Source organism: Atractosteus spatula, chromosome 1 (genome assembly GCF_055471065.1).
Source record: "Atractosteus spatula isolate fAtrSpa1 chromosome 1, fAtrSpa1.hap1, whole genome shotgun sequence".
NCBI lineage: Eukaryota > Metazoa > Chordata > Actinopteri > Semionotiformes > Lepisosteidae > Atractosteus > Atractosteus spatula.
This window is the reverse complement of record NC_142706.1, coordinates 62180979-62201708: the sequence shown is the minus strand read 5'-3', so window position 1 is coordinate 62201708 and position 20730 is coordinate 62180979. Positions and strand designations below refer to the sequence as shown.

Genomic DNA, 20730 nt, shown 5'->3' with positions numbered 1-20730 from the left:
TTAACCAGTATATTATTACACTGTATTATAGGCACAGTTATAAGATGTCACGATTTCAGGTAACATAATCAAGGTGGAATGGCACAGGACACCTGCATGGTAGGTTTTGAAGCTACAACGAAAATGGAAATTCTTTGAATTCTCTTTCAATATTGCACAGGATTTTGAAATTGCCTCTGTCACAGAATGGGGCACAATGGTAGACTCCTTCTGATTCCTTTCTGTGCTTGGACATCGCAGTATCACCTTAAGCTGTCATTAGTGATAGAGTTAAAATTATCGACTGATTCAATTCCTGAATTTATTTACTGTACTGATTTATACAAATTCTGCTTGAGAAGTTCAGAAAAGAACAAAATACTCTCGTTTTCCATCTAAAACCATCGAACAAATGTTAACGTCCGTTCAGCAGAAAGGCGAATGAATTATCTGTTACTGGAATTAAAATAAATATAAATATATCTTCCTTAGGGCGGTGACTGCCTACTGCTGGAGAGGACATTTTATTCCGCGCGTACGCCACGGGCACGAATGCGCGCTCCCGGCGATAAGCACGTGACGCCTCCATCCGGGACTCTGACACGGACTCACTCTCCATCATGGCGTCGTCAGGTGAGGTTTATGTGGGGAGAGGAGCTGGGCCGGTGCGGGGATATAGGGTTGGGAGAAGGGTTGTCGGACACGACTGACTCGACAGAATAAGGAGGAGGGTTATCCTCGTCGCGGGGCAGGCTGTTTGTGTGTTGAAATGGAGTCGGGCACGGGGCTGGAAAGTCCAGACTTCGCTAGCGGACGGAGCCGGGGAGGCAAGGGAGGGGGGGCGGATTCGCGGCGCTTTGCCGGATATTATCCGTGAATCTGCGCCACATTGCGCGGGGTCTCCCTGGGGCTCTGCCAAACCGAGACCCCTGGGCTTTTCTTTTCTTTATTTTAGGCTGGGCCGGGATTGTCACATGCAGTGCTATTGCGGCCCGATTGCTGCGCATGCACTCGGACCGATTGCCACATTGTGCCCCCCGCCCGGCGCTGTAGAAGCAGGCGCCCTGTCTGCGCGGCGGCGCAGGCGCGGTGACGGGCGGAGGTGTGTTGTGGGGCATGGAGGAGCTCCCCACGTGTATCTCGGGTGGGGGCTAGATCGCCAGCGTGCAGGGCGAACTGGAGGGGCCGACGGGCAAGCATGGTCGTGTGAGCTAATGCCCCCTCCCGTACATGATCCCTTGAGCTCTCTCCTGTCTCCCTTCCCACTCTGAGCCGTTCAGAGGCAGCAATCGGCATGGCGCGGCCTTAGGAGTGGGAGGAGGGGGAGAGCCTGTATCTGGCAAGCCAATCGCAAATGAGTTAGAATAAATGGCTAAGGCCTAGCTGGATTTGAGTCACGCGTGTCGGAGCGCTGTGAGGAACAGGGCCCTGTTTACGATGGGCTTTTTTTTGTGTGGTGTGACGTTCTGGCACCCGTCTGGCTTGTCCGTACTCGATGTCCCGATTCGGGTCGGCTGGTCGTGCTGAAGCAGCGAGGCTTATGTTCATACAGAATAGTGGAACAGCCCCGTCCACCCTACCCCCAGCGAGTGTTTCATCACGCGTTCTAGTCTGGACCCAGACGTGCTGTCAGAAGTCCAAGTGCTTTTTTCCGATCGTCTGCTGTTTTCACAACCGTCCGCTCAGATCGCTGACGATTCAATTATTAACTTGGTTTTAGGAACAGGCTCTGTGAGCTCAAAAACTGTCAGTTGAGAAGGGGGTGGGGGGGAGGGGATACAGGCGTAGTTCTATTTTAATAAACCGCTCCGTTTTCACCACGGTGAAGTAGCCTCCGTTTGATCACGCTTGTAGCGCGACTTCTTCTACAAAAGGGCGTATGTATGGCCGTGGTCCCAGGGTTTCCAGCTCCGGCGGAAGCTGCAGTCGTAGTGAAACAGCAGTTGTCAGTGTAGGTGCCTTATGTAATTGCTGGTTGAAACGCTGTCGAGTTACGTTGGGTGGTAAGTCGATCTCGTCGGCCTGTATCAGTCCTTTTGTACGCCATCTCAAAGGCTGGGCGTGTGCATCACACCCTGCTTTGTTTACTACCAGGGGCAAAGCCGCCTGCTGTCATTCCGAGATAAAAAAAAGGCAAAGCAGTGAAGAGACGGTTTTCTTTGGCCTCTTATTGAACGTTTACACTCCTTCGCTGAGCTCCGCTCGTCTTGAGCTTTTATGTGGGTATGAAACACATAGAATGGAAGGTTTTCCTGCCAGCATCTGAGAGGACACCGAGTTGGTCTTGCTGGATTACCTAAGCATGCTGTGGTTACAGCCGCCTGAGCCCCGTGTTTTGTGTTTGGGGAGGAGGAGGGGGGGGGGGGGGTCTTTGTGCTAATTTAATGATCATAGTAATGGTTCTTCCTGTTAATTGATTAGATCAGTGAAAGTATTGAATACTAGCAAAATTCCCACTGGCAAAAAAGAGAACATTTCAAAGTCTTAAAGACCTTTGAATTTTTTGTTGTTGTTGGAGTATAGGAGAGAATGAGATTTCTATCACTTTTTTTCTTCCTTATGTATCCCATTGTTTTCTTTATTATCCCCTTATTATGCATTCCTGGGTGAAGTCAAGTAACCAAAGGCAGGGGATGGTGCAATGCATTCTAGACCACAGTCTGAACATTTTTTATTAATCATCCAAAACATTTGAATTCCTGAAGGAACATGTTGTGCTTCCATACTGGTCTGAGATGGTTGTCTGACTTACAGGTGGACTTTTTTTATCTTGTTTCAGATGTAAACTGTCTGAATGCACCCAGCTGCAGTTGACCTGCCAATAAAAAGACTTTGTTTTCTTGTTCTTAATGATAAATTAATTGGAGTAGCGGTTAGGGCTCTGGATGGCAGACTGGAGGATCACAGGTTCAGATTTTGTCTGGAGCAGTACTGTTGTGGTCTTGAGCAAAGTACTTCACTCAGTAAGCTTCACTTGTTCCAGAAAGTGCCCTGCTGTAAAACTGTGCACCAGTTTGTCCTTGTAAAATATCATTTTTCCTCATGGAATTTCCTTCTCGTCTTAGTGATATAAAATACTCAACTTAAAGAACTTTGCTACTGAAGCAGATGCTCATTTGTCTGAGCTGAAGAATGAGAAATGGTGATTTTAGAATTTAATTGAAGGATTATTTATTGATTCCAGGAAATGGCAAAATTGTTTTGAATTAAAATAATTTTCAGGCTGTCGAGCCAGTTGAATATTCTGAGTAAGGAAAGGCCAGGAACACAAATAGAAATTGATGCAAAAGTCATCATCAATTGGTAATCTTTAACTCTGCCTAGTAATGGGATTAGAATCACTGTTTAGTGGGCCTCTGTGTTGAGCACACATGCTGGGGTCATCTCGCCTCTTGCTTCATACATATAGCACAGCCCCCATTTAGAGCTCTGTCCCGGTCCTGTGTTTTCTAGGCCAACGCTGTTCCCAAATATTTTCCTTGTCTCACCTCTGTAACCTCTTTCATGCCAAAGAAAAGAAAGGCAGATGTTTCTCCTCATCATCTATCCAAGCGGTTTTTATTTTGATTATTTTGTCAGACGGGTGAAAGACCCCTTTGCGAAATCTGCAAATGTCGGCAAACATTTCATTTTTTGTAAGAAAGGAGACAGGACTTTGTCTTTCTTTTGAATCCAGGCACTACATGTAAGTACATATTTGTCTGGGTTACAAGGGTTTAATTGTGGTTTTAATCATTATGATGTATTGCAGAAACTCTTGGGAAGTTTTATAAATATCTTTGTGAATATCTGCCTGAACTCCCAGTCAGGCTGAAACTGCATCCTTGAGGGCAGGGGATTGTAGTGCTTATGTGATACATTACTGTAGGTGGATGTTTGGATTAAACTTGTCATCTGCTCTTTGACCCATCATCATTACTTTGTCAATTCCTGTTCTTTCTCTTGGTAATTGAATTTGTTTAACCTTTTTGGGGTTCTCTGCTGGTCTGGAGCATGTGAGTTCATCTATGAAGTACATGGGTGACCACAGTTTGGATAAAAGTAAGAATTTTGCTGTTTTAGGACTGCAGTAGGTAAGCTGGTGGAGAATAGCAGCTACATATCACCCAGGTGGTGCTGCTCTACAGTGGTGGATGAAGTGATTCTCTTCCTATATGTAATGCATTTGGGGTGTTTCAGGATGAAATGTGTTGTATAGAGTTTTTTTTCCCTTAAGAGTACCATAGCAAAATATGCAGGGTTTTAACAGTTCATCTTGCTTTTTACCGTTTTAATTTCTGAAGAATGGAATCTTATTTAGGAAAACATCATCTGTAGAGCAGAGATTTAACTAAATTTGTAATACAATTGTGATCTAGCAAAAATAACATTTTGGAAACTGATTTTCTGTTCTGTTGTTGTGGGGATGACTTAGTAGCATACGTTTATAGTAGCATAGCATACTTTTTTGAGAAATCATATTTGCACAGTAACCTGTGAACCACCTCTTTATTTTTGTGTACCTCTCCTCAACATCTGCAGAGTATATCATGGCAATCACACAAGACTTGTCTTGATTGCCAAGCCACAGAAGCAGGTTAAACACTGAGGGTGGCAGTATGACCTTTTGTACACTCACGTTGCCTACTCCTGACTTGTCTGGAGTCACAGCACCTCGAGGTCAGTCTCCATGCTCATATCATAGGCATCTTTCAGTCCGTGCCTGGCAACCAGACTGGATCCTGTTTGTGTAGCAGCCTAGTCTTTGGCATGTTTAAGGAGCTGTGGACTCTTGTACAGATTATACTGAGGAGGAAAAAAAATGTTTCTGGTTCAAATGTATTTGTTGGTGAAACACCTTAATTCCTTATCTTAGTTTAATCTGGGGGGGGGATCATGGCATTATATCAGCAGGAATGTTTCCTTTACAACAAATCCATTATTTTTTTTTGTTTATCCTCAGGTAAGAAGAAGAACAAGAAGGGGAAGACCTTAACTCTGACCGATTTCCTGGCAGAGGACAGTGGGGGCAGCGCCCCTAGCTACCCCACGGCCAAGCCCACCAGCTGGGCAGATGAGACGGATGACCTGGAAGGAGATGGTGAGTGTACAGGAAGGACATCAGATTCATCAGGGTCGTGTTCATGAAATGCCAAGTCTGTGCTTTTTCTCGCTTAATAAATGAAGCAATCCTCAGGTGTTGCCTGTTTGGACAGTTAACACCTTTTCTTTATTTTGCGGTAGTTGGGAGTTCTGTAAAAAAAGGTGTATTCAGGTTATTTAGGTGATTAAATGATTAACAGTGAATGTCATATTATTGCACTTAAAGCATTATTTCAAACACCAGGTTTTCAACAATGCCTGAGTTCAGATGCAGAATGACTAAGTGTCACTACAAATTAGTACTTTTTCCTGTATTGTAAAAAAAAACACTTTACATTTTCTCTTGATACATCTGCATTTGTACATATTTTCAAAAAGAGTAAATTTAGATGTGTGCAAATTAAAGAGGCTTATAAAAATTTTTCTTTTGTTTAAAATCATTTTCATAAATCAGTCATTTGTTTATCGTTTTATAAGAAGTTTTTCTCCGAACAGTGTAGATTTATGAACAAACCCTGACTTAAAGCTTGAGAGCTTTGTTACAAATCCTTGATTACGTGTTGGAAGCTGCCCTTTTAAACCTGAATGCTCCCTGTTTCTCGGTGTCTGGGGTGACCCACAGTTTCCACGGCCTGGCACACGGAGGATGACATTTATCGTGCCCCTATCGACCGCTCCATCTTGCCCACGGCACCCCGGGCCGCCCGAGAGCCCAACATCGACCGCTCCCGCCTGCCCCGCAGCCCCCCCTACACCGCCTTCCTGGGAAACCTGCCCTACGACGTCACCGAGGACTCCATCAAGGACTTCTTCAGGGGGCTCAGTGTGAGTCCCGCTTCTTACAAGTGCTCATTCTCCAGGCCAATGGACGAGGCTTGAGATGAGCAAACTGAATTGAGTTGTACACACAGAAGGAACCATTGTTATACCGTTAGTCACGGAAGTGTAAGAAGCCATTTTGTTTGAGCTGCAGTAGTTCACACTCTTAACAGTCACTGCTGTGGCTGTGGAGTAATTCTCCTTATCTGTATGGAGCTTTTTTCATGCAGATTCATTGTATAACACAGGAGGAGCTTCTGTTCTCTAATCCTTTTTTTGTTTTGCATAGATAGCTGTGCTACCTTTCCTCATACAAGTCTATTTCTAGAGTTAGATCTGTATTTATAACAGGTGCTGTTCTTCCTCTTGACCTCTTATATTCTTAAGCTTCTTTGTAACGATCCGTTCTTTGTTGGGAAGCTATTTGTCCTGATTGGGATCAGGGTGGAGGCAGCCAGCCTAATATACATGGCAATTCTCCAGTTTTGCCACAAGGGGCACTGTGCTCTATGATTTTGCAGTCCATAACACGTTACACTGCCCGAGGTCCTGACTACATAGACATTAAAGATCCCATGCCGCTGTTTGTAAGAGTAGCCACAATCTGGCTTCCCTGCGGTTCGCCCTTAATTAGGTTGGTAAGGTAATTTCTCACTTCCCCGCCTGGTCTGTGGTGCAGTGAGGCTGGTGGTGCGGTTGTGGGTGAATGGGCTCCCCACCTGTCAAGCATTTGGGGCTCCTTGGGATGAAATGCATTACATCAAAATGTGAATGCAGTGAGTTGACTGGAAATATATTTTCTGTGTCTGCTTGCACAATCTGCTCTGCTTTTCTTCTCTTGGAATCCATCTGATTTTTCTGGTATTTAATTGAGGGCCTCATAATTCACTAGGGTGTTCTTTACTTTTATTACCATGAGTCTGCAATCGGAAATTGCACATGTTGGAATAAGTTTTAAATTTTACTCCTACCTAAATTGCAGCGCCCCTTTTGTTGGGCTTCTGTGTGTGGTATTTCAGAGTAGGTGTAGTGCCTTGTGACCTCAGGAGAACATCCTGTAAACCTTTCTCTGACTCCATCCCCTCAGATCAGCGCTGTGCGGCTGCCCAGAGAGCCCAGTAACCCTGAGCGCCTCAAAGGCTTTGGCTACGCGGAGTTCGACGATGTGGATTCCCTGCTGAGGGCCCTGAGCCTCAACGAGGAGGTGAGGAAGCCTGGTGCCGTGAGGCCGCAGTGCTGGGAGTCGGGCTCGGGTTCCCATGAGCTGCAGGTTGCACCGGGCAGCACCTTGTTCTGGATGACTCACACTTGGCAGCTGAAAGCGACTCTTCTTAGAACTGAAATTTGCGTTCTGTCGACTTGCAGTATCCGCTCCCTTTTGTCAGTAGAAATTGTACAAAACCTGCAGCTTTTAAAGAATGTTTTTGTGTGCCCTTTGCATTGAGCAGTTAGCACATTGGTGTGGAACTATAAATATGCCTTGGATAGTTTTAAACTGTCTCCTTTTCATTTATTTAAGGTTGTCAAGTCTTGATGTTTTGGTTAAGGTAGATAATTGTGACACAATAACAAAGCAGATGCTGAAAGCCATGTATATCAATTATATAGAAGTACAATGAAGGGCAAAGACAAATATTTCCTGGTGTGATTTTAGTAGCAAGAATTCATATTAAAGAGATGGAGATTAGTTTAAACCACTCAAGATCTTTTAAGCCTTTAAGATTAGTTTGTGTAAGCATGTGTAATTCATCTCCAGCCAGCAGCCCAACGTTTTCACTCAATTGAAACCTGTTATACTTTTGTGCATTTCCTAAATGACAAGCCAGGAACAGTCTTGTATTTAGAAGTTCAGCACATAATTGTAGGCCAACACTAGATGTCACTGTTGGGCCTTCAGTAAGCATTCCTCCTGGTGATTTTGCAAAGAACATTCTGCCTTGACTTGAACTCATAGGTTGGGTTATGCATGATTTTTTCATTAGGAGAGGGTGGACTGCCACCCATTTCAATAACTGGTTTACTCCAAAAGATAACATCTATTTTTGTACACATTTTCCAGGCAATGGCCAGATTATTCTGAAACCTTGTTTAGCCTGGCAGAGCCATTGCCGTATCTTAGAGCTCAGAAGTTAAGTGAAAGGGAAGTTGAACTGGCTGACCATAAGACTGTCTTTTCAGAATCTGGGGAACCGGAGAATCCGTGTGGACATTGCAGACCAGTCACAAGAAAAAGGTATGGAGTTCTAGGGGGTATGAGCCAAGCTTTTCTATACTGCATTTAACCAAGATGGTAAAGTTCTCAGTTTAAATACAGGACAGGTACAGTGAGCTGTCCCACCAAGTCTGGGACAGTCATCTCAAGGCCTTCAATTTATTTCACTTCACTGTACCACATCTTACTTCTATCTAAGTGTTCTTGTTTCATATTGACCATTTAGGCCTCGGTTCTTTTAGCATGAAAGACCTTTTCTTGTTCTGTCTTTTATAGGTGCGCAGTAAAACTGGTATACCGGTAAAACGCGGTTCTTTAGTCACGCGGTACGTACCGTGGCACGTTTTAGACCATACCGATATGCTCGGTAATTTCCGGCAATTTCTGTCAGCAGTTTGGTTTTTTGGATTTTAACAAAGATTTTCTACTGCTTACGTCCATAAAATCAAATTTGATTCAAAGAACAAAATGACTGCAATACAAATGTCGTTAACTTTAAAAGGGTGAGTTAAAAAAGTCATACTAAAGGTATTTTCTGCATATCATTGGCTAGTAAGTTTAGAAATATGATGTGAGATGCGGAAATAATCTGAATTGGGGACTATTTGATTATAACACTGGGATTAGTTTTCTTATTTCTCCTGAAAAACATATGGTTATTACTTATAGTTGTCTTGCTGAGGCAATTCTAATTTCTAAAAGCATCCCTATATTTTTACGGAGAATTAGAGAAAATTACCATCAAATACTCCTTAACAAATCAATGGGTACGGTTGTTGTAATATTAAGGGTTGTTGACCATTGACATTGTTAATGGTACGTGTTACATGCTTATTTTCAATGACCCATTGAGCATGTGCTATCTTTTCTAGTTTTTCTGATTCTACTGTAACTCTAGTCAGGAAGGAATTCTAGTCTTGACCATGTTTTTAATTCCATTGCTACCATTAGACATGCTTTGATATTTTTTCTTTTTTTGCAAGTAAGATTGTCTTAAGCTGTTTAAGTCAATATAGAATGTCTTGTCTCAATGTTATAAACAAGTATTAAGGATTCTTTGAAGTTTTAGATGAAATAGCCAAGGGCAATCGAACATGCTAAACATGTTTCATAAGGTTGTGATTGTCAACTTTAAACATTGTGAAGAAAAAAATGTTACAACTTACAACCACGTCATATTTTTAATTTTACATTATCTTGCTCAGCAAACTTAATCTTCGATACCTTGTGAAAAAATATTTAATCATTTAATGACAGACAAAAATCTGCATGTTGTTAAATTGTTCTGTTACACAGTTCAGTGTTATTTCTAGTTCTTTGGTTCCGATAAAACAACAATTTTCATTATTTTGTATACAACTCAATATGCTCTACTAATCATGAAATCAAACTATGAGAGAGTCCCCGTATATAAACATGCAAAATAGCCTGCGGTGTATCGCAGTATGTATCGCAGTACATGCATGTGTACCACAGTATATTATGGTACGTTTCCCAGAGGCGGTACCCAACCCTACTGTCTTGAGCATGGCATAGCTCATACTGTTAATGTGGTGATGTGGTTAGAGAAGTGTTAAGCCTTTTCTGAAGAGCCATTGTGGTGGGTTTGTTTTTCCAGAAAGAGCTCATCAACTTCAATGTTAAAGGCACACTTAAGAGAGAATAATGTCCCAACTCTGAATGACTTTATCAAGGAAATGGTTGCGTTTTCCAATATCTGAGTTGTACTTGGTGCCAGTAGCGTGATGTTCTGATACAGGCAGTTGTGTAGGTTTACAGCTCGTTAAGTGTTTTGGTTGTGTAGCAACGCACCATTCCTAATACTCGTGTAGCACTTTCTCATGAACCCCCCTGTGCTCCTCGTTCTCATCAGACCGTGATGACCGCTCAATGTCAGGCCGGGACCGAGACAGAAACCGGGGTGACGGAGGCCCCGACAAGACGGACAGTGACTGGAGGGCCCGGCCCAGTGCAGATAGTGATGACCCGGGGCCCCGGCGAGATGATGCCTTCGGGGAGCGTGAGTACTTAGGAGGTTTTCGAGATTGGGCTGGATCAGTCACATCTTTTCATATCGGGCCTTTCCAGCTGTATGCCACAGGTGGACAATACAGTCAAGACAGAAGATGAACCATTAACTGGTTACAGCTTTACTTGACTTGAAACATGATTGTTTTATTGTGATTTAAAACATTCGTGGGTGATTTTTGTTAGTCCTTTTTTTTTCTAAAAATGTTTGTACATTTGTTTTCTAAGGTATAATAAAATACAATGAAAAATTGTGCTTTTGCATTAACCAGCAATGGAAGAAACGGTAGATTAGCATTTTAGCAAAATTTATAGCTTCATCCAGATTATTTTTCATAATGTTCCCAAGCAACGCGTTAAAGTTGAATTGTCTGGGTTGTTTAATGTACAAGGATGTGAAGCGAGGCAGTGTTCCGTTATGAAAGAACAAAAACGGTCAACAGCTCTTGGAACCCTCTGGCCTCCTGAGTGGCTTGAGAGTTTTATATGCTTTTCTTTCTCCAGGATCACGGGATCGCTATGAGTCAGATCGCTACCGGGATGGCCCACGCCGGGATAATGACCGGTATGAGGGGGGCAGAGACCGCTATAGGGATAGGTACGATGACCGGGATCGCAGAGACTTCGACAGAGGTTAGTCACTGCCACTGCCGCAATTATACCCCCCACCGTATCTCACACCGCCGTCCTCTTTGTCAATAATCTCGTCCCTTTTAGCAGACGTGAACTGGAATAGCACTTTAATTGCAACTGCTTGGTATTTGTAGGAAAGTGCAAGACCAAAGTGAAACCTAGGAGGCAAATATTTTTCTTCTCTCACCAGTTGTTTTTCTTGCAGTCAGCATTTCTGATATTTCCCCTTGTTTCCAATCAAAAGGATGGAAGCCTAGCAGAAGTTGTCATGAGTGGCTGTTGCTTTTTTTTTCCCCAAACTTCCTCTTGTCAGCAGATGAAGGCAGCTCTGCCGGTTTCATTTTTTATTAGATGATGGATCCTTTTATCTGGCAACTTTAGTAGTAATTTTCCCCATCTCCAATTCTGCAGATATGCTAAGAGGCTGGAATTTCCCTCCAAGTGACACATTGTCATTTTAAAGCCTTAGCTGTTGTGCTTTGCTCAGCAAACTGGACAGCAAGGCACCCCTATGGCTTGGACTGGGTAGTGTGCCCCATCTTTGCTCATTGACCACACATCCCATTCTTCCTCCCTCCTAAGGCTTTGACTCGCGTGGTGGAGGCCGGCGTCCTTTCGGCAGTGGGTTCCGCCGTGACTACGACGATCGGCGTGATGATTTTCGGGGCAGCGGGGATCGCTATGGCGAACGATATGGGGAGCGCGATGATCGGTACGACCGCAGGGATGAGCGGCGCGAGGACAGAGGTGAGGACTCCAGTGGAGGGTCTTTGCAGGTTGCTGGTAAGGAAACATCTTTTGAAATAAGTATTTTGTGTTTATATGCATCACCATATACATGTGGATCGCAGTAGATTGCTGTTTTACAGCCTTTTGAAATAGTGTCCAACTACATAGATTAAAATGCTTTTTCCTTCAGCTGTATTTGTTAGGGGATAACATAGCAGTTAGGACTTTTGCCTTGTAACTGATGGGTTGTGGTTTCAAGTTCCCCCTGCACACTGCTGAAGTACCCTTCAGTGAGTACCCAGTTACTCCAGCCCACCCAGCTATAATTACTCTTTTGCTGGGGTGTAATTCCCGCATGGACCTGTGGATACAGGGGTTAGGGTGGGGGGAGTCAAGTGGTCTCTAGATGGCTTAATGCTTTGGAAACCAGGATGAGCACTAAGTCGTTGAACCACTATAGCTCTTATGGTTTTTACTGTTTTTTTATTCATGATTATCAAAATTACTATTGTTTTCAAAAACCCACAGCTGGCTGCCGAAGTAGAAGTTTTTAGATTTCCTTTAGTAACTTTATTAAGTTTTAACACTGGCTTTCCCAAAAACAGTTACGTGACTGGTTGTTTCGAGCAGAAGTTAATGCATTTAGTCCGGGCTGTATAGGAATGTACCACAATACTATGCACAGTCCCTTGGTGTGATGAGATCTTGCTGCTGTATTGCTGACACACTGCTAGCGTTCCAGCAGTGATGGTCAGAGTTGTCCTGTGCTGAGCGTGCGGGTGTCTGCCCCAACAGGCCCGCCCCAGAGGCCCAAGCTGAACCTCAAACCCCGCAGCGTCCCCAAGGAGGATGACCAGGGGGCCCCTTCGGCGCAGACGGGCCGTGCAGCCTCCATCTTCGGAGGGGCCAAGCCCGTGGACACGGCGGCCAAGGAGCGGGAGGTGGAGGAGAGGCTGAAGAAGGAGCAGGAGCGGCTGCAGAGGCAGCTGGAGGAGGACAAGGGCCGGGCAGCAGAGCGGCGGCCCAGGGAGAGGTGAGGGACAGGCCGTCTCCCAGACCGTGCACTGTAGCTATAAATAAGCTTGGCCTGCCTTACTGATTTGGCAGCCCCAGGCTTTTATGCAGTAAGAGCTGCATGGCCTTTTATTTTTCTTTCCATCTCAGTTCCTAATTTCTTCATTTTATTAATTCCTGAAATCCTGAGGCTCCTGCCTTTAGGAGCTGCAGGATTTTCTGTATTCCATCCCACCCAAGATTTCAGATACCTAATTTAATTTGTTCTGGGTATGATGGATTTATGTTATTGAGTTTTGTCAGCAACTTAATGTCTGCGACCTTAATTTATACACTTGGGTGTGCTGGAATTTTATGCTTAGTTTACTTAGTTATAGAGTTGGGACTTTCCAGGGTGTTTGAAAGTTTTCTGATGAAAGAAGAAAGTCTAATATAAACATGCATACTTGTTATTTCTTGTTTTCATTTGTTTAGTTTACCAGTTAAAAAGTAGCCCACTAGTACTTATAAAACCCCTGACAAGTCCAAAGCCTTGTTTTTAGCATCTTATGTTAAGATTTGAACTGGACTGAATTTGTTACTCTTGCTCAGAATTTGATTTGGTATGTTTAAAGAGATGCCTGCCTGTGATCCTTGAGGGCTGAAGTTAAGAAGGCCTGAATTACACTAATTTTGAAGTATCATGCAAAACGTACCTAAGGAACCTAAAGGAAGCCTTGGTCTGCACCATTTCATGTGCCTGCAACAGGAAGTGTGCATCACCCTTTCTCTTCCCTTACAGGCACCCTAGCTGGCGCAGCGAGGACCAGCCTGCAGAGCGATCCCGGACAGGAAGTGAGTCATCGCAGCCAGGCAGTACTTCTGGCCGAGGTAAGGTTCCCGTCATATTGGTGGGGGTTTAGGTCTTTAGAACTCTTTGTCCATTTCCATCCACCTGTAACGTGGACACTTCTTAATGTGGTGGAGGTTTCCATTCTGTGTATAATTCAGGAATTCCCCGATTAATGCTTTTGTATAGTAAAAAAAATAGTTTTGTATTTTGTATACAGGTGATGGAACTGTTCTCTGTGCACAGCTTGATCACATGGAAAAGGGGTCAGCAGCACCTTTTGCTGTGCTCCTTCACATCTGCAGCTTGTCGCTCCAGTCTTGCCATTGTGTCACAGTATGGCTTCTGAGTGGGCTGAGACATTGCAGGGTGTGACATCAGCTGTCCCCCCCCACCTGCCTTTCCCCTCCAGGATCCCGGCGCAGGGAGAGTGAGCGCTCGGTGGAGAACGAGGTGTTTGGCCGTGATGAGGACCCCCCCTCTCCCGGCACCCGCCCCCCAGCCAAGCAAGATGCCCTGCCACTGAAAGTGGTCCCGGCCCCTCCGCCGAAGGAGAATGCCTGGGCCAAGCGCAGCAATGTGTCTGGAGGGACCAGCGAGGGGGAAGGGCGCTCTCCGGTGTCACCTGGTAGTACTGCACCACCAAAACTGACCAGGTCAGAATGCTCTTTATCAAGATTATAGTCCGTAATAACCCATCATAAGAACAAGAATTCCCTTCCATATCAGACATGTTAAGTAAGCTGGTGATTGTTTTCCATGCTGTCTTGACACTATAAATTAACACTGTTCTTCTGGCAGCTGTGACAGTAAAATAAAACCTTATCTAACCAGTCATTTCGTTCATGAATAGTTGTTCCTTAATGGTTACGGTGGGCTGTATTACATAGTATAATAAGTTTTAACACTGAAAATTCAAACCTCCACTTTAAATTCAAGGACATGCTCCATGTGGCTGTTTCAGTAAAACATTTAGCATTTTTAGGCCACCCTGTAGAGACAGATCGACACATTATTTTTAAGACTGGGTTACAACTGCATATTCCTATTGGTATAAACTCACTGTCTACTTCAAGATTGCAAGGCTTGCAGGTCTTTCTTCTTCCCTGGGTCACCAGTTTCATACCTTTTCTGTTTTCTGCCCCTCCAGTCCCTTGGGTCCTGCAGATGATAAAATCTCTCCCAAAGGAAAAGGTAAGGGGCTAAAAAAACATTTCAGGTTATTCTCGATGGACCTTTGTGCAAAAGATGGTAAACTCAAAATGGTCTGTTGCTTTCTTAAAATTGGACAATGCCAATTTAACAAGACCTCCTACCAAACCTTATTAAAACTCTTATCACATTAACGCAAAGTTTGCGATCATAGAAGCGCACTACTTTGGAATGTGTTTTAAGATGAAGCTCTCTGGGGGTGGGGACAGGGCGCAGGGTGACCAGGACAGATGCAGACAGTGGAAGCACTGGGAATCTGGTGTGTATCCTTCTTGTGCCGCATGTCAAACACCCCATTAACTGGGGGTGTTAGACTCCAGACCTCCTCGAAGGCCTCTGTGCTTATACTGTGCCTATGGTGCTGAAATACTGGACGCCTCTCCCTCATTGTTGGGCTCTCCTTGCAGATGAGAACAAGGCTGATGGTGTGCGACGGGACAGAGGCCCCGCAAAGGGGCGGGGGGGTTCAACAGGTCCTGGGACAGGGAGGGGGCGAGGAGACGGAGCGAACAGAGACCGGCGAAGGGAGGCCGACAGGTCAGCCCCCAGTGTCCTCTTCTTTTGGCCAGATTAGCGTCTCAGTTCTCAGGGCTCCTGTCGGTGGTTTTTAGACAATAATGGAATTATAATCTCACTTGCCACCAACATTTGGCAGTTTTTTTCGGGGCAGGTTTCTTAAAATGAGTTGCATCCCCTTTTGTAGGACGTGTCGGCATAAGACAGCTGTACGTTAGACATAGCTCACAGCCAGGTCTTTACACACCTCATCTAGCAAGTTAAAGCGTTTGCTCTACTTGAGTAAGATGCTCGGGGCATCTTAAAACACAATTATGTTTATTTTCAGGAAAGACGGCAGAAGGGAACGAGAATCCAGAGCAGCACCTGAGCCAAAGAAATATGAGGAGTCCCCAAGCCCTGTGAGTGCCACCAGCCTTTCAGACACTGGGTCGGATATCATTTCTCGGGGGTTTCGGAGGAGATAACTAGACTAGAACTGTCTTAGTTCTTTAGGCCTGAATTTGACTGAAATAAAGAATGCATTCAGCCTGCAAAAAGCAGTTCGTTTAGGCAAGGCTGAGATTAGGTACCCTGGAAATGACCTACCCTAAACCCAAGTGTATCAGTGAGGTAGGCTGTGCACTGTTTACTTTTAATTTCCAATGTTTGTGAGATTTCTCTGGCAAATGCCAATATCTAAGACACCTTGTGGTTTTAGTGGCTGGAATTTAACGAGGTACATAAGTGTGGCAGAGTGGTTGAACAAAAACTGCAAGATACAGAACAAAATCGTAATGCTATGACAGCCATCCTCCTATCCTATTCTTCCTTAAGACTGCTGAAATCATTAACAAGACATGCAGGTCAGAAGCTAAGGGAAGTGTTGAAACCTTGCCCAGAAACGGGGCTGTCCTGTGATGCTGTGTCTATCCATCCCTTTGTCCATAGAAGTTCAGCTCAGCAAGCAAGTACGCAGCCCTGCTGATGGACGGCGAGCAAGCAGACGATGCGGAGGAGAACACGGATTAAAACACAGACAAATGAAAAATCTCCACAACCGGACGACGAGTACCGGCGGTTCTTCCCCTTTCAGGACTCTTTATCCGAAATAGAAATAACTGGACTTGTGTTTTAAAAAGAGGAGGGAAAAAGGCGAGAGGAGAAAAAGAAATGGAAATTGAATAAATAATTATAATAAATAAAAAAGTGGAAAAATCTTAAACGTGACCCTGCGACGCGCCCGTTGTGTGCTCTGTCTAGGACCCGCCCCTCTCCAAGGGCAGCCCCAGGAGTGGCCAGCGAAGGTAGATGCCCAGCGGCCATCCCGGGGCAAGGGAGCGGCTGGTTACCCTGGATCTCGAACGCTGGACTCTCGGGTCTTGCAGGCGGGTCTGTAGGTAGGCGGGACGGCTTTGCCTGAGGTGCAGTTTTTAAGATCCTTTTTTTTTTTTAGGAATGAGGCTTTTTTTTAGAACTTCCTGTTCTCGTAATGTCACTTCAACCTTCGCAGACTGTTGCATCTCTGTAATTTGGGGGTCTGTTGTGCGAGTCCTTGTATGCTGCTTTTAAATTAACTCCACATAAAAACATGCTTTTCTTCAACGGGTTCTGATTTGAAAGCCTGCATTTTGTGTGTATGTGTCATTACAGAGGACCGCAAGTCAAGCCAGTCACTTGAAGGAGTGACTGATTATGAAAAACGTTTGGACCCATTTTGTACCCCTTTTGTATTTTGCACATGCTACCAATTTCTACCAAATGATTAGTGATCTTGGAGGGTAAACTATTAATGGTGGGGGTTAAACTATACTATTAGCTTGTAAACACTTTTGTAAACAAATACACTATCAGTGCAGGATGGGATTGAGTATCAGGTCTTGAAAAGACCTGAAAAAATTTCTCATCTAACTAATATCTGAAGTGGAATGAAAAAAGGTGGGCTCTTAATATGTGAGGTGTGGAGCTACCTCAAATCATAACAAATTAACTCCCTTGTTACTGGATAGTTTTCCTGAAGGTAAAAATTTATCCCCATTTTAAATTTGTACTTCTAATAAACATTTTAGAAATTACACAACAATTCAAGTAGGATTCCTCCAAAATCAACTTTCTAAACATTTTGATGGCATGCTTGGTTACTGGAGAGTTGGTCAGTGCTTCTTAAAGGAATTGGCATGCCAGAGGCTGTCCTAGCCTTCCAGCTTCCAAAAGGCTAAAACTGGCCGGTGCCAACAGTGTTTTGGAAGAGAGCTTGGAGATGCAGTTGGTTTTTGGTTTTCCTGCCTGAGATGAGTGGGAGTGAAGTGAAAAGGAGTCGGAATACGAATGGCCTAGCTTTCTCAAGTGATCCTGCCTCTGGAATGGCCCTTGTGCCCCAGTAGAAGTGAGAAGAGAGTGGTTGAGTGTCCTGTGGTTTTGTTCAGGCTGATCTTGTTCTGGTGCTCAGTCTCTCTGGTCTGGAGTGGAGATGCTCATACATTGCAACTCTGTGGAGTTGGGGTGCTATCTGTAGGCATTGTTGGCCTCAAGCCAAGCATAGAGTTCTGATTAAGCCCCATTATTTTTTACACTCCCCCCTAATGGATGAGGCTGGCGCTGTTTCTTCTTGCCATCTTTTCTTGCCGAAGGGTCTCTGTCCTGTGGATGAATTGCTTAATGTTCTCCAGGCTTGACGTTTGTGTGTGTATGACTGCAGGCGTTATGTAAGCCAGCCCCACCTAGGCCTCAGTCCTACCCTGTAGGTGTTGCACAAGTGAGGCCCCAAACTGGTGGAAGAAAAGATGGAATTGAAAGTGGTGCACTGGTATGTTGCTTACAAACATGTTAATGGCCACCAGTTTCATTGCATGTTAAAATTAGATAAAATATGGAGTGTCATTACTGTTACCTTTGGCAACTAGCGGTTGTTTTTAAAACTGTGTAGTAAACATGAGAGAAGTTGCAAATAAGACCTGGGTTTTTTAGCCCATCTTAATTGTTCGGTTGCTGTTTGCCAAAGATCTCATCCAGCTGTCTTTTTAAAGAAGGCAGGCTTCTTTAAAGGCAGGCTTTCTTTTAGGATATTGCTGGGAAGTTTGCTCCAGACTGTTTGTTCTCCGTTACCCTTTGCATAATCTCCTGTTTTCATGTACTTCCTTATAGTTTCTACTTGTATCGTCTGGTTTACGTTTTTGCTGCTGGTTGTGATGAAGTCCACTGTATTGACTTCATCAATTTTTTTTATTTTGAATGCTTGAATCTAGTCTCTGATCAACCCTAAAATGATCCAGTTCTTTTAGCCTGTGCATGTAGCAAATTCCTTTTAAGCCCAGGAGGGTATGGATATGGTTTAATTTATGTAAATCTTTAAAAGATATTCTATTAATGACCAATATACTACAAATTAAGGCTCTGTGATAATATATCCATAGATGTTCAGTACTGATGGAGTAAGGTTAATATTTTAGGGCTAGTATGAACACTTAAGTATATTATAGGTGCTTTTTTAGCATTCTACAGAACCCCATTTTCTAGTATACTATTCATTAATAGAATATCTGTTAAATCTTTAATTATACAACTTAAAGTGATTATTGGCAGATGTACGATCACTGGTGTAACAGTGTCATCCTCTGATCAGCTAGACGCAGCTAGCATGGAACATCAAGATGTTGGCTCTGTTCTTGAACACAAACTAGTCTTATAAAGCATCTGTAGAGTTGGTCTTTCTGGAAACTCGGTGAACTGATAGGCACCCAGCCAATTCGTGCTGAAGACTGGACTTGAAACATTCATCTTCCCATCTTCCTCCTTTTGCCCTATGCTTAATCTTTTTACACATATAATTTAGTGGTTAAGCCCACTTTTCTTTTTTGTGGGGGTGGAGTGGGATGCTGAAAATAACATGCTCTTCTGTGCTCTAAGCTATAATGATGAGAAACGTCTGACAGTGGTTCAGATAGACTTAATTGGTCGAGGTGAAAAGTTAGCCTCCTAACCCTGATGGAGCCTCCATCTTGTTGGATGCTCACATACAGTCTACGTTGAATGTAATAAAATTGTTAAAAGTATGATAAAGGTGGGTGATAAATGACAAGCTTGGCTTCTCATCTGAATGTAGTTGTAATGATTAAAACTAGTTACAAGGAAAATACTATTGGGGGGTTTTGAGTAGATCGATGATGCTCTTAGCATATGGAAGTGTTGGAATTTCTGTAAGATGTCAATGGCTTTTGCACGCCCATGTATGTTTTAAAAGGAGGCAGATTTCTTTTAGTTTTTTTTTGTTATTTAAAGGGGAGAGAAAACGAGCACAAATATGGGTCTTGGATTTCAAGGAATGTAGGGGGTTAGACGTAGGTGTGCCATCTGACAGTATTACCTCCTCCCTGTTTCTTCAGCTGTGTTGAGACCAGGCCCTGGCACTGACCTTTGACACTACTGAAATCGGTGTTAAGAAACAGCCTTCCATGCATTCCATGGGCTCTCAGGAATGTTGACAGCACCCAGACTGCAGAGTGATGGAGTCCAGCTATGGGACTGAAGCAGCTCCCAGTCTGCTGCGTACTGGTTCATTTGTTCACATTGCTTCTGTTCTCTCTAAACTAGTGTTCTCTCTAACGCCAGAACACGAGTGTCTTCCAAAAGTCTCACCTCCAACAGGGAAATAGATGTTTTTCTCAGTCACGCATCACTGCAGTCTTTTCAGGTCCTTAATAACTGCCTATGCTTGCCCTATGCTTAATGGATGTCTCCCACCCCCCTCGCCCCAAGGACAGAAGCATCAGTTTGCTGCATTCTAGCTCATATGCAGCAAGTTTGATGCGTTTTATTTCTGTTACATAATAGATGAGAAACTAGGTAATGTTTTAATACTGTCCTCTTTGTGGTTTAGGCTTCTCAGGCGTACACATGCACAACTGGCCACTTGTGCGACTCTGCTTGGGGAATCCCATTCAGCTGGTGATGTCGCCCAGGCTCGAGCCCATGGTCTTTGGGCTTGGGCTGCACTCGCCCGATTTACCTTTAGAGACGGACAGTCGGGGCCCGCACCAATGTAGGTTTTAAAAGGAGGCAGATTTCTTTTAGGTGGGCACAAGCAGAATTTCAAAAGCACTATTGCTTTAAATGCAAATACTAAACTGATCCCCAACAGCACAGGCAGATTGTTTCATCACCACAAACAAGGATATTGGCTCGGCCGTCCACAGCTCCGTTATCCTTGCGGTATTTTGTTTTTGGACGTGTTCTGCCTATTTTACATATTTTATGCTTAAGCTGTGTGGCTATGTTGGCCCCTGGGGGGCAAACTTGTGTCCTGAGTATGCAGCAAAAGCTCGGCTGGTGTTCAGAAGAAGCCTTCTTGTTCGGGGCTGATCAAGAAGTAGTTGGCTTCCTGACCCAGCTGACCCTTCAGTTCTGGTGGCCGCTGCCTCCCTCCCATCCTCTTCCCGAGCGGAGAGGGTGCGGTCAGTGAGCATCCTCGGCTTGACCTGGAGATGTGATTTGTGCTGGCTAGGGTGTGTGTGCGTGCATGTGTGTGGAGAGTGACACTTGGACAGGGAAGTTGGGGATTTTTTGCCTTCTGTGCCTTGGGTTGTTACCCTAAAGGAGGAGCTGAAGGCAGCCTCCCTGACTGTTTTGCGGTTTGGTGAACTGCCCCTGCCCGAGACCTGCATTCGGTGTGTGCGCGTCTCATTCAGCTTGAGATGGAGAG

General features: G+C 44.3%; 1 protein-coding gene across 4 annotated transcripts; it reads left to right on the top strand.

Annotated features, from left to right (window-relative positions):
- Positions 1-466: 466 nt before the first annotated feature.
- On the top strand, positions 467-16639 carry eif4ba (eukaryotic translation initiation factor 4Ba). Of its 4 annotated transcripts, none has more exons than XM_088915050.1 (15): positions 472-612; positions 4922-5059; positions 5684-5886; positions 6968-7084; positions 8059-8113; positions 9966-10112; positions 10625-10753; positions 11336-11500; positions 12278-12515; positions 13278-13366; positions 13738-13981; positions 14476-14519; positions 14945-15074; positions 15382-15454; positions 15984-16639. In XM_088915050.1, exons 1-15 carry the CDS (start codon positions 600-602, stop codon positions 16062-16064), a joined length of 1866 nt encoding a protein of 621 aa, XP_088771176.1. In that variant the 5' UTR covers positions 472-599; the 3' UTR covers positions 16065-16639. The 4 variants fall into 4 exon arrangements, with proteins under 4 accessions (XP_088771187.1, XP_088771176.1, XP_088771165.1 ...); XM_088915039.1 differs by having other exon boundaries at positions 11336-11536; XM_088915061.1 differs by lacking the exon at positions 14945-15074 and having other exon boundaries at positions 467-612; positions 11336-11536.
- Positions 16640-20730: the final 4091 nt, after the last annotated feature.

Bases quoted from the DNA above. Each gene is read 5' to 3' on its own strand.
- eif4ba (XM_088915039.1), top strand. The intron at 13,367-13,737 runs GTAAGGTTCCCG...TTTCCCCTCCAG, and splicing joins AGGCAGTACTTCTGGCCGAG to GATCCCGGCGCAGGGAGAGT. The intron at 15,075-15,381 runs GTCAGCCCCCAG...GTTTATTTTCAG, and splicing joins CGGCGAAGGGAGGCCGACAG to GAAAGACGGCAGAAGGGAAC.